This window comes from Colias philodice, chromosome 19 (genome assembly GCF_061535455.1).
Source record: "Colias philodice isolate Cphi_HAF_F1 chromosome 19, ilColPhil1 Martin Lab GWU primary, whole genome shotgun sequence".
Taxonomy (NCBI): domain Eukaryota; kingdom Metazoa; phylum Arthropoda; class Insecta; order Lepidoptera; family Pieridae; genus Colias; species Colias philodice.
The window spans coordinates 3,074,462-3,094,103 of NC_143104.1; the positions used below are offsets into that span (position 1 = coordinate 3,074,462).

Consider the following 19,642-nt stretch of genomic DNA (forward strand, 5'->3'; position numbering starts at 1 on the left):
AACATAAAGAAATTTTTATTTTTTTTTATTTTTTTTTATTATCAAAGGCTATAAAGCTAATGTGGAAATTCTTCTTCAAAGGAAGGCTCGAATAATATACTTTCTTGCAACATTATACAATGTTAGCGCTAAGAATGTTCTATGAACGTCTAATTATCTAGTGAGAAAAATCGAGCAAAGAAAAGTAAAAGGAGATTAGAAATATTTAGGGAAAAACGGATTTTTATCATTTCACACAAGAATTACATAAGAAAAACTGGCTATCAACCGATTCATTGTTAAAGGATTTCGCACTGTTTAAACTAGTTTAAAGAACCTTAATTCCTAAAATAGGCCATATATTTAAAACATATTGAACTTATATTGAAGAACTTTTATGACGCCAAATCTAATTCGGTCGTAAAGCGAAATGGGCCACAAAGGCGAAGTGTAAAATCATTTGTGGGATTAAAAAAGGAGCTAGCGTGAGATATACCCAACTATCAATCACCACGCTGATTTATATCCTCGGATGATGGATGGACCCCGACTCGCGAGAGCATTTGATAATTAACTTTTAAAAATTTGACGGACGCCTTCATCTTATGGATTAGGAATTCGGATTGATATTGCATTGATTTTTTATTTTTTTTTTATTTTATTTTATTAGTTTCCAAACAGCTTATACAACAATATAACAAACAAATTATTCAAGTACAATTAATACCGTTCTATGTATAAGCCTATTCTATGGATACACAAATGTTTAGAGTGTGAAAGATGTAAAAAAATTAAAAATACTGTTACCACAACAATAAAAAAAATACAATAAAAGCTATACTTAGGCTAACAAGATTCGACATAAATCCGTATGCTTCAGGTGCTACGCAGAGCAGTAAGTACTAGGCGACGAAAACTGGCTAGACTATTTGAAAAAATGTCAATAGTGTTATCTTTATTAACTATTTCGTTATATAGTCGGCATAACCTATATACTGGGTTATTATAAGAAATATATAAGCGAGTGGCGGGTATATAGAAGGGTTTAGCGTTCCGAGTGACACGAGCGTTACAATATACCTAAAGAGAATTTACAAAGCATATCAGTGTGAATTAGGTTATTGATAATTTTATACATATAAGTTAAATCAATGAATTTACGTCGCATTTCAAGTGAATCCAAATTGAAATATTTAAGTCGAATGTCATAGGTGGGCAAGGATCTTCTAAGGTGTTCACGATTGCATAGAGAACGTAAAAATCGTTTTTGTACCGATTCGAGCTTGTCGATATGTGTTTTGTAGAATGGAGACCACACTGAGGAGCCATATTCAAGGGTGCTACGGACCAGAGATTTATAAAGAATTAGGGCACTATTTTTATTTTTAAAATATTATGTAATTTAAAATATTGCAAGATTAGTGCAAGTGGTGTATTGAAAACTGGTAAATTGCAGAATATTCTAGTAAGATTATGTTTGACGGTGGACATAAGATTAGGAAACAAGTTTGTATGTCCTGTTACAGAGTTTGGTTAATATGCTTAGAACCTAAATTGATTTTAGGAACGAGAACATATAATTTATATGATAAATTACTTTGTTTTCTTGTTAGTGCTGATACATTCGTATCGTTGTCATTACTGAAACATAAATAACATTTTCTCGCGTTCCGGGATTCCTATGAAGGTATCTATGAACGGAATTCATCGTACCTCCAAATTCTTACTTTAGTATGTCAAAAACGTAAATTAACTGATAAATGTTGATCAAGGCAAGAGAAATGTGAATTCTTATAAATTATGATTTTAGTTAATGGCAATTCTTTGAAAGGAAGTCAGCCTTTAAAGTTGCTTCTTAAATTTTATCGAAATCTGTGTTTGATAGAGCCAATTTTACCTGGTGAAAATTTAAAAAACTAGTCTGGTTTTAGCCTTATGGCTTTGTCGATTCTACTGATCCTGTAATACTAATATCTAATCAGTCAGTTCTCCAGTCTTTGATACTTTTATAGATTGACCATACGCACTCATATCATCCAATTTAACTCAATGAGTAAACCATTCATCACGGCGACGTGCGAGTATATAGCACGTCAAAATACTCACCTCCAGGGGGTTTCCACTTGCCGGGAATCGAAGGTGGTCCCCCGCTGAGCGGTCGGCGTACAGCTAACGAACTATAGTGATTTATTCGACTTAGCTCTTCGGTTCTAATATCTTCGAGTGGTAGGATTACCATCGTTTTGGTGGTTCTCTTGGTTTTAGTTGTGGGATATAGATTATAGGCGTAGTATTTTTTATAAGTAGGTTAAAAAGCTCTGTTACTATCTACTTCTTTCTGTCCTTATAATAGTTGTGAATCAATGTAATTAATATTAGGGCATAATATATGTTTTGTTTCCTTTAAATTGATTACTGAATGAATTACAACGATTTTGAAAGCAGTACCTATTTATTCTCAATGTAGCATATTTTTTAAACACATTAAGTTACACAGCTCGTTACGGATCTAAACACTGATTATTTCCTGATGAGCTACTGCATTTGAAACGTCAGATATTTTTTAAATTATGTTATCCATAATATATTTATATCATCGCTCAATACAATATGTTCATCTGCTCATTTATCTAAAATCTTGATGTTATTGGACATCAAGATTTTAGATACATCAACGCATGGTCACTCTCATCTCACTTTTGATTGCATTTACGATTATGCGCTTTCATTACTAGCAATTATTACTAATTTCTGGATTGCTTAATTCATTAAGCCGATTAATATTATAATTATATTATTTCGTTACCAATTAATATCACCATGGGGCTAATGAGATATCGTTATATCTTGTTAGTGTTGTCTTTTGTTTTAACCTACTGACATAGTGCTTTTATGTAATATGGGTGTATAACGCATCATGTATATTACTTCTTTGCATATTATTTTTATTACTGCAGTATAACTTTGCTTTGCTGTTGTTTTGAACTCAAAATCCATTCATCACAAATGTAATCAAAACTTTGAATTACGGCTTAGTCTTTCATTAATATGCTTGTTGCAAAGTCCAACGTTATTGAAATGTCTATTGTTTATGTTATAGTAAAAGATTGGTATAGAGTACGAGTAATTTTTCATCTCTCCTTCCTATTTGTGGATGAATTGTGACATAAAAACTTTTTATACCATTTAAATATTTTATAAATATTGTATCGTAACATTGTTACTCTTCCTCAATCATTGCTAATAAACCGCTAAATTTAATTTCACCATAAATTTAATGCAGCCCTACTTCAATATTACATTAATTCGCAATTAACTGAAATTAGTACTAAAGTGCGTTTCTCTAATGTTCATTTAATGCCACGTCTCCTTACAATTTAACATCCTACGTTTATGATAGTATTTCCTGGCCGGTGAAATTTTCTCAGGCTCCAAGGCATAATCTCGAATAGCCGAGTAATGCACAGTTTGTATGTATATTGGTTACTACGTTAGTAGTCGCAAGAAACCTGTTTCGGTCATGCCCTCTGTACCATCTTAAAATATTTGAGTGCAATGCATTCCCGCCGCTAAGCTAGATTTTTTCACAGTGAAACGTGTTAAATGTTATAGGAACACATTAATCTCTTTAGTATTTTCAGACACTTAGATTTAAGGAAATAAGAAGGCCTTAGAAAAGTACGAATCTAAATTTTGGAAAGAAATAACAGCCATTTTTCGTATTCGCCTCGTTGAAATTCAAGATTCGTCTTGCATTTTTAAATCTAGAACTTAATTAGCTTTGCAGATTTGGCCATTTATCAAAATGTCCGCCAATAACATGAATAAATAATTAAATCCTGTTAATTAAAAGATCCGACTGTTGATTTACTTTTATAGATATTGTGATATTGTAAACTTATGAAAGTTTGGAAGACGTTTGGAATTCATCTAGCGTCCGCATCTCTGTATGTCAGTCTGTCCGTCCGTCATTAGACGTGAATCATCGTCGGTATCGTGCAGCAGAATTTCGTGAGGTCACAGTTTACTATAGCGGTTTAGGCGCCCTGCGGTCGTTTATTTGAAAGAGGAGCTCCTATTAGATAATTCTGAAGTGTGAGCAGCGTGGCGAATGTCTTCTCTGTCTGACGCCGACCGTTTCGTGACCCCAGACCTAATCACATATCTGCAAGCGTATTATGATTATCACGAGCCGTATGGTCAGCGAGTATGTACACATTTTTTCTTTTTATTGCACGATTTCGCAGATACGTCTACGCATTGTGGTCTTGAAGTTTAAGGACCTTGTCGACGTTATCTAGGGCGACGTCTATTTTATTTATAATATCATTGTCGACTGTAAAAACTGCCTGCCCGTTACCGGCCGTGACATAAATCTCGAGTGTCTTTATAAGTCGATAATTACCAAAGACCTGACGCCAGCGCGGAATGCGTCGCACGCGCTCGATCGCTTCATTATTCACATGTTTAGCATATTTTCTAAGAATTTTATCATCTTCGATAAATTTAATTACGATCTGGTACTGTTTTGATGTCTTCCGTGTCCGGTTTCATAATGCGTTGTGGGCGGTACGGTTTTAAGTTTTTAACTTTCTTTCGAATTGTTTTACCGTTTTGAATTAACAAATCACGCGTCGATTCGTTTATTGTGAAGCTTCGGGTGTCGATTGTTCGATCATTCATCAGCGGTTCGAATTTCTAAAACTTTCTAAGTAAAATACAGATGTACGTCTAATCTACGTGTTGGAGGCGATATGTTAGGCTGTCATGGAGCGAGAATCTCTTAATGATATCAAGACAACCGTTAGATTAACAAAAGGATGGTACCCATTCGGCCGGGCGACACCTAGTCGCGTGCTGGGTTTTGAAAAATTGTAAATATAAATAACGGATTATCAGGTTGTATCGAGAGTTGAGACGTACGAGATATAACGAGGGAATAAATAAACGGCTGGTCTATGAGATTTGACGCACTTAGTAATAGGAATTGGAAAGATAAATATATTTACCGGACATTACTTGTGTTGAAATTTTTATATAGCGCTTTGAATTGATATCTACTATAATATGATAAATTTCGTAATATAAGTCTATGAGAATAACAACTTGCATAAAATAGGGAATTATGTCGTAAACGTGGAACCCCCGTGTTCTAAGAATAAAATTAAACAAATTGTAGCATTTATTACATTATGTCTAATTACTCTTAGAATTTGCATCTAACGATACACACATAAAGAATCCAAGGTATTTATCGTAAATCTATTTTTATGATCGGTTCCATGAACCAAAGCATGCACTTAATTTACAGGAAAACCAACAATTAATCGCAAATACATAAATTATAACGCAAAAGAAAAATTGCGACATATTGCATCAATATTGATATTCAATTTATTATTATCAGACACTTTAATCTTAATCGATTGGGCTGATTTTTCAATCCTTAGTTAAAACTTATTCGTCGAATAATGTATAAACCAGAGATGTAACGGAGCTTCGATTCCGGTTCCGTTAAGTCGGAACTTCCGATTATTATTACACTTTCGGTTCCGACTTCGGTTCCGATACTTTTGTATCGGATGTTAATCGGAGGTCGAACGAAACGGCCTGTGCCGTTATTGTGGTGGAAAGTAAATGGAAATACAAAATTCCAGCCCCTACAATCAATTGCCCGGCAATATTTGACATGTCAACCGGGCTCGGTAGCTATCGAACAACTTTTTAGTGGTGCTGGCCTAATTTACGACTCTTTAAGAAATAGATTGGTTGGGGACAAAGCATCAAAGCTTTTGTTTATCAAAGCACATTACTTTTGGAGTCCATTTTGATTTAATTTGCTTTAGCTATTGTTCATTTATTGTAATGTCACCAAATGTAACACGCTACTTTGGGTTTTAATTTTAATTAAACTTTAAATTCATTAATTTTATCTTTTGTTCATTTGGAATTATGCCAATTTTTTTTCACAGTTGTTTTTTATTTTATAATAAAAAATAAAAATGAAAAGAATTGACTATAAATCATGTTTTATTTGTCCTTAAACAAACTGACCCTGCCTCCGATTTCGATTCCGATTTCGATTCCGATTCCGATAAACCAAATTTGAAAACTCCGATTCCGATTTCGGTTCCGATAAAACTACCTCCGTTACATCCCTGGTATAAACCTACCATTTTAAAAACATATTCTACTTGCCAGTATTTGACAGTTTACGTGACATTTTAATTTTATCGTGTAATACTTTATTGGACGGATAAGTTTTAAACAAGCATTGAAAAATCGGCCCTATTTATTGAAATGACCTATTTAACACTTTTTTGACAAGAAGTTTTTGTTTTGAGAAGTCTTTGCGAATGTCATAAAATAATATTTTATGTACTCAAACATTATAATTAGAGGAATATAAAATTAGCATTTATATGATTATCCACATCAATTCTGCTGATATAACCATACTGTAAATGACAAGGCATAAATCTCTGTCAAAGTAATTAGCTAGGACTTAGGATACAAGGACCTGTATTAAGTATAGATTAAGGTGTTAGGACAATTATTATTATATTATGACACTTGTAAGGATCAGTCTATGATGATTTATGGGCTATTTTTAAAGGCCGTGAGAAATTTTCCGATGTTTCAGTAACTATGTATTTACTGGATCTGTTTAATGCACTTGTTTTATTGATCGATTTGGACACGATTGCAGTCATAATTAATTTAGAGTTAGTTCTATGAAGTTGGTTTTACTCAAAACGTTTGTCCCTCTATTTAGGATCTCACTTCGTATTGACCTACCGGTTATAAGTTATTCAATTCTGCTCAGTAATTTGTAAATGTTGGTCAAACACCATGTACAACAGCTTAAGCTATTGTAAGCTCAATAAATCAATAAACATGTCAAAGCAAAACATATTTTAAACGAGAAAGTATTAGATTTGCATATCAAGCTTTTATTCATAACGTGGTCATATAAAATTTACCCAGCTATGCACTAAAGAATGTGTATTGTCATAAGATTCGGTCCATCAGATCTCAAGAACGACGATTCATGTCAAGATCAGATTTACCTTCAAGCGAATATAAATTTTATAGCAAGCGCATATAATTCAAAGTTCAATGGACACTTCCACAATTTTGTTTTGTTGTAAACGTGTGTGGAATTAAACAATACTTGTATTATAGTTTGATCACGTATATAGGTTAGGCGTGGTAAGACTTTATTTCGCAATTTGAGAGAAATTGCTCATATTCCGTCATAATTTGTACAGTTTTTGAATGAAAACTGAGATTTGGCGATTATTTATGGAAAAATTCGAAATTTACAGTTAATAATGTAAAAGGTTAAAACATTGTTGAGTTGTATATTAATAACAATTACGAAAGTTAATGCAGTAAACTTAAGATAAATTTTGCATATATACATACTTTCTTAAACCATCTATTAAATCCTAAAAGCTTGTAGACAAGTTTTGACAACAGACATAATAGATTCCGATATGAATCATCCAAAACGAAAAATAAATACTTAAATCGACTTTCATTCAGTCAATCATTTGCTTGTCGATTTTACGACTTCACAGTAGAGATACACCAATAGCTATTTAATGAATAATCAATATTTAACGGAAACATACACAAAATACCGTTTCGATCCATAAAATCAAACAGAACAGCAGTTAGTATCCAATCAAGGTATATATATACCAACATAATTATAATAAAAAGCTTTAATTTTCACTTAATCCGATGAAGTATGCGCGGGCGCCGATTTGGAGAAATTCTAAGCGTCCAAATGATATGTAAATTAGATAAGATTCATAACCAATATGGGAACTATAAACTCAATAGCTCGTGACAGCCTTATTGGTACACTGGTAAGCGTAGTTATATGATCTGTAAATGTTGGATTCAATATATACTAATACTAAATTTCCGCCCGCGGCTTCGCCCGCGTTTTCAAAGAGAAAGCCGCATAGTTCCCGTTCCCGTGGGATTTCCGGGATAAAATCTAACCTCTGTGTTAATCCAAGTTACCCTCTATATGTGTGCTAAATTTCATTATAATCGGTTCAGTAGTATTTGCGTGAAAGAGTAACAAACACACACATACACATCCATCCTCACACTTCAAACTTTCGGATTTATAATATTAGTAGGAGTAGGATTATAAAGTAGTGTTTGGACGGGCTAATTCCAGGAACAACGGGTCCGATTTGTAATTTTAAAAATTATTGCACTGTTAGATAGGTAGTCCTGCATTTATCGCGGAAGACTATTATAGACTATCTAGGTTTATTATTATCAAGCTAAAACAAATAAGAGCGGAGAAAACCAAGGGGCACGGCTCAATAAAAAATTGATTCAGCTTGATGGGAAATGCAAGCTTGTTGATGCAATATAAAATTGGTAACTTAACGTAACTATTTCGTTGGCGATTTGAAGTCCTTGAGGGATTATTTAGTTAAAAATTATACTGACTTTTTCAAGTGGTTTAATAACTTGTTTAAAGCACATGTTAAAATTTGACAGAATCTGTTCTTGTACAAAAGATGCGAATTGCCGTTGATTAAACTCAATCTTTATAATATTATAAACTGTTGATGAACAACTTAAAAATATAGATTATTGCAAGATTAAATCTCCCAAACTAAAAGTATAATTAGTCAAAGCATAAGCAATCCATCGATTAGATAGTGATGTTCCGATCTATCGACGGATAATAATGACGTGCTATTAGACTAGGTGTCGACGCGGCGTGGGAGACACTGCAGCCTACATTCGAAACCGGATAATCACACCAGCAATTACTCTAATTCAGTCGGAATTACATACTCTTTAATTGAATTGTTGATGTAACACTTCGTGTTCGGATGATTTAACAGTGCGTTATGATTTGAGATTGGCGTTTGCGTGGGAACGTTTGTAAATACGGTTGTGTTTTTGTACTTATTTTTAACGACCGGTTCTTTCAATATTTTGGTATTTCTGAAATCAAGGATTGAATTTAAGATGATGTATTTACAAATGCTTTTCACTGTTTTTTTTATTATTATTTGCCGTTGGCTTCATCCACTATTGTCATCAAAAATTAACAACGTTCATTTGAAGTAAATAAAGCAACCACAATTTAACTGAAAAAGCAACTCATGTAAACTGACAGCACATTGTGGCTGTAAGCAGTATTTCCATCGTCGAAAAAAAAGTAAATTAAAAAGTACAGCGCGTGCGCGCGCATTCGCGCCAGCTGCGCGCCATTCCTTCCCGCGTCGACGAAACGTGCGCGCGCCGCATACCTGACGCACTTGACATTTCGAAGCAATATTTTTTTATTTATTTTTTTCAAAGTATTTTCGTCCAATTCGGAACTAGTACTCAATCAGGCGGCGGTTACCACGACGAATCGTTTCGGATACCAACTTGCTATCACGATTCGATATCACGACTTGCTTTTTGCTCAAATAACTGTCTGTTACAAATAAAATAGAAATAAAACACATTTATCCTTATTGTACTGGACATAAATACATAAACAATAAACATCTGAACTCAAACCACAAGTCACAACGTATTTTAACGCGATTTCACGAGCTCAAAAAACCTGTAAGGGCGCGTTCCCACTATGTCGTAACGACTAATTTATCGTTCAACGACTGTCGTCTCTACCTGTTCCCATTATAACGATTGTTTGTCGTCAACATTTTTTTATTGTGTAGCGACTGTCGTATCTAGCTGTTCCCATTGGATCGCGACGACATTTTATCGTTTCCTGGCAGTCGCTTTGTTGTTTACACATCATCAGCAAGCTACAAATCTAGTCGCCTCTGCGTTCGCTTGGTGATTACCAGTGCGTTTACTCTCCTGAGTTCAAATAGAGTTGCCGTCCACAATTTTTTTATCGTTTTACGACTGTCGTGCTTGCCGTTCCCACTGTCACGACAAAGTGTCGTCACCGCAAAAACTGTCGTAGACGACAGTAAATTGTGTCGTTCTAAATGTGAACACCTCCATTTAAACATATAAGCCACGACACTTAAAACTACACGATTATCTGTCGTCACGACACGGTGGGAACGCGCCCTAAATCAACCATAAACACATCGTTATCTTAAATAGTAACATATCTTTGTCGTTAAAAATATTATCACGATGATTAAGTACTTATCGAAAACAGATTTGGTTGTGAGCGGTAATTTATTCCGTATTTGGTTTCGGGAACTTAATACTATCATCGTGTGTCGATAAAGTAACAACAATATTGTATTAGTATGTACTATGAATGTATCTATAAGATTTATCAAGGGCCGGCTAAACGGGATCTCGTACTCGTAGTTGTGTTTTTTTTTTCACGACCTCTTAATTATTAATTTATATTATAAACAAAACGAGAAAACAAAAAGTTATCAACGGTAGATAGAATACGCTCGTTTTTATTTATGTATGGTATACATAGAATATACTTACCAATGAAACTAAGATTGGAAAAATATAACATAGTAAGAATGACTTGCAACAAAAACTGTAAAACCACTATAGGATGAATCGAAAAACGTAAACATTATACAACCAAAGCGATCCGTACATAATCGTTTTAGCACATTAAATTATGATTTGAAATAGCGATATTTAGCTCACAAAATCGCATTTAAAACGGAAAGTAATACCGAAACAACCTGTTACGGGGTCATAAGGTCAAATATTGCTTCATGACGATTTAAAACGCATTATACTCGGCCATACTTAAATGACCGTAGCAAGTGGACTCATCACGACATTTTGACGCAACTTGTGATTATTTTTTGTTACCAAATTTGGATTATTCGGTGATCTATAAATAATACGCGTGCACTACATACCAAAATCACAGTTGTCAAAAATGTCTATAGGTACTTTACAGTAGGAACTATCGAGTTAATCATGTTGAATTTTAGATGTTTCTCGGATGCATAAATTATAATTAACAACTTAATAAAAATAAATAAAACGTGCTCTACCAACTTATAGAATTTGTTGGCGCATTTCAGTTGCTTATTATAGCTGTAGTAATTCATGAAAAAACAATAATAAACTATGAAAATAAATTCATAGAAATTTTTTATCAAAAAAATAAGAAAGAAGAAATCTTCATAAGATTTTATGATTTTAAAGTATAAAATACATATTCAAATTTCCTCGTTCCTATATTCGTCATTGTTAGTTGTAATTCCTTCATCGCACTATTATGACATGCCAAAGTACCAAATATGAAGCAATATTAATTCTCGCGACTAGCTCCTTCGACAGTTGTTAGTGAAGTCATAAACTGAGCCATTACGACCATAATATAATATCTTGTGCTTACATGCTAATTGCAATCTACTGTTGAATAGCTGTATAACTTGTCTATGTTCTATGTTTTATTTCATTACTTTTCCTGACGTTCGGTGGACACTTGCGTCACTTTTTTGGCTACTCTTTTACGTAATGTAATTGTTGATGTTGGAATATTTAAATTACCATTGCTAAATTTCTTATACTCGTGCTAAACATTAATGTATTGTTTTCTTTTGTTGCAGCTGTACAAAGAGGCAGAGTTCCCCCGACGCAACCCGCCGGTCTAGCCTTACCGGGTCAATTCGCCCTCTCGAATGGCGACCCAGCGGCTGGGCTTAACAGCCATCCCTACCTCTCCTCCTACATTTCTCTGCTCCTTAGAGCAGAACCTTATCCGACATCACGATACGGCCAATGCGTGCAACCTACCAATGTGATGGGTATAGATAATATTTGCGAGTTAGCCGCAAGGTTACTCTTCTCCGCCGTAGAATGGGCGAGAAACATCCCCTTCTTCCCTGAACTTCAAGTGACGGACCAAGTCGCGTTATTAAGGCTCGTTTGGTCTGAGCTGTTCGTTCTAAACGCGTCCCAGTGTTCGATGCCGCTGCACGTGGCTCCCTTACTCGCCGCCGCCGGTCTCCACGCGTCACCGATGGCGGCCGACCGGGTGGTGGCGTTTATGGACCACATACGAATCTTCCAAGAGCAAGTGGAGAAGCTGAAAGCGCTTCACGTTGACTCGGCGGAGTATTCCTGTCTGAAGGCGATCGTCCTCTTCACGACAGGTAAAATTTTAGACAGTTTATTCGGGGAAGCGAGGTTGCTGCTGTACAGAGTGGCGGGTGCCGGGGCGGCGGTCACGAATTATGGTGAACTCGCCTCTCTCGTGAGAACTCATTTAGACGCGTACGCGGAAGCCAGTAGAGTGCCGCAGCCTCCGGCGCCTCCGCCACCGTCAGCAGCTTCCTCTGGGTATTACTCAACATTGGATACATCGCTCGGCGTCAACTCCTCTCTATCGTACGGCAGTTTCTTATCTCCTTCGAGATTACCGCCTAACTATACGAGTAGCCCTCGAGCTCCCGAACCGAGCTCGTCCTTCAAAGTTTGGGACAGCGGGAAGATGTACAAAAGCGATCAGGGCGGTTGACGTCGAGCGACGCATACTTGGGATGCATTTCAGGTGTCGGGTGATGAATGCCTTGTCACTTGGCAATGGGACTACGGTTTTATCGTGTTATAAGTTTGCGATGCGTTGCGTATAATATGATGTAGGAGGCCATTTGTATGGGGATAATAACTCACGCTCCTCGAGCGGGCTGCATGGGGAGACGGCGACTTATTGTTCTCGAATATTCGATTTTGTGATCTGTAAAATTCTAAATTAATAAATACCAAATTACGTTGATTGTTAGACGGTCGTATGACTACCGTTTTAGTTAAGTTATTTATTTCATGTAAATAGACTAATTTATTTATTTATTAAAACACGCGCGAAGTTTTTAAAATCAATTCTCTTTGTTTTATTTGAGTTTTTTAAATTCCCTTTTTTCATAGATATAAATTATTAGAATTAAACAATGTTAAAACTATAATATTGAGTTATAAATTGCGACACAAGGCGTGTCTTAGAATAGTTGTAGTAGTTATCTTACCTTCACTTGAATATACAAATGGATACTGGATTTCGGTCCCACGGTGAATGTATGATCTAGGCTAGAATATTAATTTCAGTCCTTTAAACTTTACATAATTTACATACATTTACAATTCTTTGAAGTTAATGAAGTGAATGTAGAAATTGCCTCGACACAACACAATTTATGAGAATCTTTGTGAAATAACATTTCTCAGCGGACACTTATTTATTGTTATTTTATAATTATGTTCAAACACACACACTTTAATTTTCTTGTGTAATATAATTCATGCCTCCTGTTGTACCTAATAAATAAAATTCACTCAATAAATATTACCAACAAAACCAAAAAAATCGCGGCAAATAAAGCTCTTAGCTTGGGACATTCACTATAAAAGGAGCGGTGCATCAGCCAAATAAGCTTGACCCTTGACGCTTCCAAAGTTAATACAATCCCATACATCTTGTTCATACAGTGGGGCTCAGGTTATAGTGGTCGGTAACTGCCTAAGGGTACTATGAATATGCAATAGTAATAAATGTAGTTTTATCCGACTGCTAACTTTCTCCTCGGCTAGCGTACATGGATCGATTACTGTGTTAGGCATTTAACGGGAATTATATGCAGTGAATTTAATAGTACGTTCCTATATCGACATGCATGCAAGTTTGTATAAATATTTGATAAGTTATTGTTAAAGTATAGGTAGAAGGTATAAAGACAGTTCTGAACGCAAAGAATTTGTTTTTCATTTTGATTAAATTTGGCGATCTTGGCTATATTTTATTTATCTGTTCGTTTTTATTATAGGTTGTTTTGTTTTAATAACAGAGTCTGTCATAGAAAGCTTTTACAAATATTTTTTACATTAACACATGTCTCTATAAAACTCCACAAAAAATTATGTTGCTAAACAATTTGTTCTAAAAAAAATGATTGACCACCAATCTTTTGAAATATAATTGAAACTTCAATAATTGAATCTTAACACATTATTGACAACATCAATTACCTACTCTTACATTATTTTTCACTAAAACAAAAGAGCAACGAAAACACATTTTACCACGTGTCAAAGTTAAAGCTCATTGCGTCAAAGCTTTCAATAGATATCGCTTCGTCACGATCGTTTGATTGTGCCGTATCGGTTTACAATTATAGGTACTTTTTCGTTTGTATGGCGGTACGTTATGGGCTATTACACTGTTTAGGTAAGCGTTGTACCATAAATATGACGAAAATGTAGGAAAACTAAGGAATTCTTATTTTTAGTCAGGCGGATATTTTACTAAATGTGCAGAAAAAATGAATATTTTTATGATAGAGTTTTTACCCTTTTTATATCGGGAATAAAGGCAAATTGTCTATGGGCGTGGATAAGAAAATCAATTGTAAACAGCAAAAAATATAACTAAATTATGAACTAACAGTTTTCGAACTTTCTAGCATCCCACATCTTCATGTATCGTATAAAAATCATTGCAATTCCCATATAAAATTAAGGCTCTTTCATCCCTCTCCAACCCTGCGCATGGTCAGCAGGAGCGAGCGAGACACACACGCCTAACGGTACAAGATCGTGACCATGCCCGCGGTCGCGGTCACGATTCTGAAAAAGTGTCGGGACGCTCTTATACCCCGTACCACGATGTCTTAGCAGTATTACTTCCAGTTTGGAAAAATGACAGCGCTATATAGGCCGTCTAGCGCCATCACTATCACACACTGGAAATAATACTGCTATAAGACTTCACATGCATTATGTCCGGAACAATTCTCGATCGTATTTATGATATGCTCTATACAAACCCGCGAATTTTGTTCCGCGACTTTAAAATTAGAAATTAATAAAATGCACAATAGTTTGTTTTGTTTTTATTAACTTACAAAGGACGTTATTAACACGCTTTTATTTGCTTCACCTGTATGTAATCTTTGTACACTAATTAGCAAGGATCGATCACGAAAAGTTTCTAGAATTTGTCTTATTAAAGGATTTTCCTATTTATTATTAATTTAACAACGTGAGTGTGCAAATATTTAGCTGTCGAGTACTACGTGTTTATAGGTTAATGTCACTGTTTAAAAACTATAGGCTATTTACAAAAAGGAGCACACTTGAATTAAATACATATTCACCATACTACATATTACAATTGATAGACTAAACTTTTCATCCGACTATACCTACTCACAATTACGTCCTATTGTGTGTACATTACTTGCAATTTTGTTAAAATTGACAAACAGACAATAAATTTGATCAAAACATAGAATATCTATATTGTATAATAATTTCTAGCACTTTGTATCAAGATTGAGCAATGTCGTTTTATCCCACGCCTTAATTATTATTGTTGTACTATTTAAAACATTGCAGTATGCTTCCATTAAATGTTAAAAACTGTATTCAAGATGGATTTAATCTTTGACAATGCTAAGTCATAGCACAGAATACGTAATACATAGGTAGTAGCTAACGTTAGTCATAGGTTATGAAAAACAAAACAATATCTACAGTAAAATTTGGCGCGAAACCACAGATAGGTACACAATCAATGACAGATTATACAATATAGATATATTACACAATTTGTACACAATAGGTACATTCTACAGATATAAACACGTTAGAAAAAAGAAAAAATATAGTTTAATCTTTATAAAATTTGCGGTCAAGATGCATGATGACTATGTAATTCTGTCAGATTGAAACGTCCGTTACACTGAACCTTTATTATTTACAAATAGAATTTCGTTGAGAAATCGATTCCACATTGTACACTTGATTATTTGCAATTTTACGGTTTCCCGCTCAAATTTTGCAGTTCACGTTGAGATGATAAATGATTTAAAATAAATAACTTTTGATAGTTTTTTTCTAGGTTTTTGCAGGGAAACTCTCAACTCACCGTGATTGACGATAAAAATAAAACTAAGTAGGTATACGTGTAATGTAAGGATCTTTTTCCTACGTACCGAATTAACTTTCTATTTTCTAAAGCAGAAACATTACTTTAGTTTACATGTATCTAAAATAGGCTTTGATAAAAGAAACAGTCGTATTGATTTATACAAAAAGTGGATTGACACCAAAACAAACCAAATATTCGCAATAAACAACACAGATGCGTAACAAATCCCCTTTGAGGTCACACCGTGACATGATATTAATAAAAAAAAAAACAAATTGAAACAAACCACCCTCGTTAGCACGTGTCAAAAAGAACAATTCGTAGAAATATCATCTTTATTACGAACGCCTTAAGATGAAATTTGCATTCTAAATACAATGAAGTGGACATCAAATTTGTTGTTCTTAAACTAATGAGGGATTTTTGTCTTTATTAAAACGGATTAGGACTCAATTTTGTTTGTGTGTTTGACCCTAAATGGTTGTGTTAATCAGGACATCAAGAGGGTTAGTTTGGTTAGCCGCGTTCGGCCGTGCTTATCAGATAACATCAAAGGGGTTAAGAATTGTTTTATTTAAGAGATTACAATGTTCATAAAAAATCAACTTCAAAAAAAATGTTTGGGAAAAGTATCAATGATAAGTTTAAACTTGAATATTTTAGTTTCAAATGGCAATTTGGCTGGCTATATTGTATTCGGGCTACTTTTTTTTAACATTATGTAATATTTTTTTTTTCGGAAATAGATTTTTATAATAGTATTTAAGACTTTTTTCAAAAAGTTACATCAACTACAAGTAGTTTCAATTTAATGTATTTTTGTGTAATTATGTCTAAACAAAGTTCATTAAGACGATACACAAAAAAAAATCTACTGCTTGGCGGGCGGAGTCTAATAGCTCGCTATCGCGAACGCGGGTGTGCGCGAAGTCATTCTTGCAAACTCGCCGCGCTGCCGCTGGCCGACTCGGGACAAACATGTATGGAGTCGTCATACAGTTATAATATTCTTATACATAATATATTTAATTGTTGATTAATTGGTTTTATTTTCTTGCTTATAAACAAATAATCTTCTTTTTAACAACTACTTAGACATTATTAATAATTATTATTATTTCGTAATGTTTACTTTATTACAAAATAATACAGGTTATAAATAATCTTTAAAATAACAAAAAATATTGTTACTCTGAAAAAATGAAATGGTACTCAATAACGCGGACTACTGAATGGATTTAGATAGAATTTGATGCTGACGTAGATATTACGTCATGCCCAGAAATGAAAGGTAATATTTCTGAAAGAAGTTATAAACCCTAATTCTTCTCAGTCAAAGTCAAGAGTGGAAGATATCACTAATACAGTAAAACTGATGCGAAACTTTGGATGTTAATTTGTATATTTTTTTGTTAGTTGTTACTTAATCACGTCAAGACTACATTACCAATTTTGATAAAATATAGCTAATTGCCTGGATTTACACATAGGATACTTTTTATCCGAACTGAACACTTCTGTGGGATAAGACAGGATTCACGATATAATCTAATTCCACGCGGGCAAAGCCGCGGTCGGAATGATATTTTTTTAAATAAAAAAATTGTTTAAAAAAAACACAAAATATATTGACGCATGTATTTATTTTTTGCACTCTATTATAATTGTAATTATTCATTACAAATAATAAAAATAAAATAGCCAGAACAAAGTTAGGCCCTGGTAGGGTAGGTAGGCAGGTACAGCAATGTTAGACGAACACTGGCTTATTTATACCAATAATAATGTATTATAAACATTAAATTAAGTTTACTTTCTAACAACAAAAATACATAATTGTATTAGCTAATGTGAAAGCGAATCAACCAATCATCCCACAAAAATGAAATGTGCACACAAATATTCATCCAAATCGGTTCATGTCATTAGGAGGAGTGACTGCAGCGCCATCTTCCGGGCCCAATTGTGTTTCCAGATCACCCAGGAACTCAATTAAATATACTTACACAAAATTTTTCGAAATGAAAACTCACATTATAGACTGGGGTAGAAGCCTTTGAAAATAATGAAAAGATAAAAAAAATCGCAGTCGGATGAAACCCATTAGAAAAGGAGGGGAATATGATAAAAATGTAAGGAAAAATAAATTACGGTCAATCCGAGTTCGGGAAGCGGGAGGGGGGAGCTTTTAAGAGAAAAAAATGGTTTCTCTCGATTTCCGACAAAACTACAAGTCCTATAGAAAAAAGTTCAATGGCAAAGTTGTAGGTAATTAAAAGTTCTACAACTTTTGTATTCACAATTTTTTCACATAACCTAAAAATTTAGGTGAAAAATTCAAAAAACCAAGTATTTGGTCTTTTATTTCTATCTACTTCAAAATTTATGTTTTTTCTACGAAATTTGGTGGAAACTTACTTTATTATGTCCCGAATACACTGTAATTTATTTGATTGAAAATATTTATTTTTTCGCCTTATTTTGAATTAATACCAAAAAAACAACCTAATTTTCAATCGAAAAGTCACCCGTCAAAATATCAGCTTTTTTCAAAAACTTGGGGTGCCTTTTATTAATTGAAATCTCTACTTTCATATGGTGTAAAAAAAATAAACACCACCATAGTAAATGTTCTCAGGAAATGCATACAAACAGTGTGATAATGAGCTTTTACTAAATCAGGCACACTTCTTGAACTCTATATCTTCTCTTGTATCGGCTTTTCGGTAATATTTCAAAAGAAAAATAATTATCTGTTCTAAGTTTAATATTTTACAGCACATTCAAAAGCAAAATGATGTCGATAAAAACATTTCAGGTAGTTCGAGAAGTGTGCCTGATTTAGTAAAAGCTAATTTTCAGACTGTTTGTATGCATTTCCTGAGAACATTTACTATGGTGGTGTTTATTTTTTTTACACCATATGAAAGTAGAGATTTCAATGAATAAAAGGCACCCCAAGTTTTTGAAAAAAGCTGATATTTTGACGGGTGACTTTTCGATTGAAAATTAGGTTGTTTTTTTGGTATTCATTCAAAATAAGGCGAAAAAATTAATATTTTCAATCAAATAAATTACAGTGTATTTGGTTCATAATAAAGTAAGTTTCCACCAAATTTCGTAGAAAAAAAATAAATTTTGAAGTAGATAGAAATAAAAGACCAAAAACTTGGTTTTTTGAATTTTTCACCTAAATTTTTAGGTTATGTGAAAAAAATTGTGAATACAAAAGTTGTAGAACTTTTAATTACCTACAACTTTGCCATTGAACTTTTTTCTATAGGACTTGTAGTTTTGTCGGAAATCGAGAGAAACCATTTTTTTCTCTTAAAAGCTCCCCCCTTCCGCTTCCCGAACTCGGATTGACCGTAATTTATTTTTCCTTACATGTTTATCATATTCCCCTCCTTTTCTAATGGGTTTCATCCGACTGCGATTTTTTTTTGTTTCAAAAATTATCTACTCTAGTCTATTACTATGTAAATATGAATATAAACCTGTTTTATTACTAAGCAATTTCCCGCACAGGTGTAGTAAGTATAAATGAAATAAATATCAACATCAAATTCTTTATACAACATACTTATCTACCACCTTCTAAGAAATGTAATTCTTGAAATTATTTCGTATTTTTTTTAAATATAATACTACTCCAATGAGCTCCTGTTCCATATTATGTCCGCCATACTTCCACTAAGTTCACCATGATTTTTTATTTCCTTGCACTTTGTTGCTTTTTGCTAAAAATGGAATCATGCGATAAAACCAGTAGAGCTTTGATAACATACATTT

The 19,642-nt window shown here is 33.9% G+C and overlaps 1 protein-coding gene across 2 annotated transcripts in view; it reads left to right on the forward strand.

The window, feature by feature from the left end:
- Positions 1–19,642, forward strand: part of svp (COUP transcription factor 2) — an 86,316-nt gene that overhangs the window by 20,788 nt on the left and 45,886 nt on the right. Inside the window, exon 3 of one of the 2 annotated variants that reach the window (XM_089707411.1) lies at positions 11,535–12,080. In XM_089707411.1, the coding sequence (XP_089563537.1) occupies positions 11,535–12,080 (546 nt within the window). Of the gene's footprint in view, positions 1–11,534; positions 12,714–19,642 lie in introns of those variants that run through there. The other variant, XM_089707410.1, reaches the window with a different exon arrangement.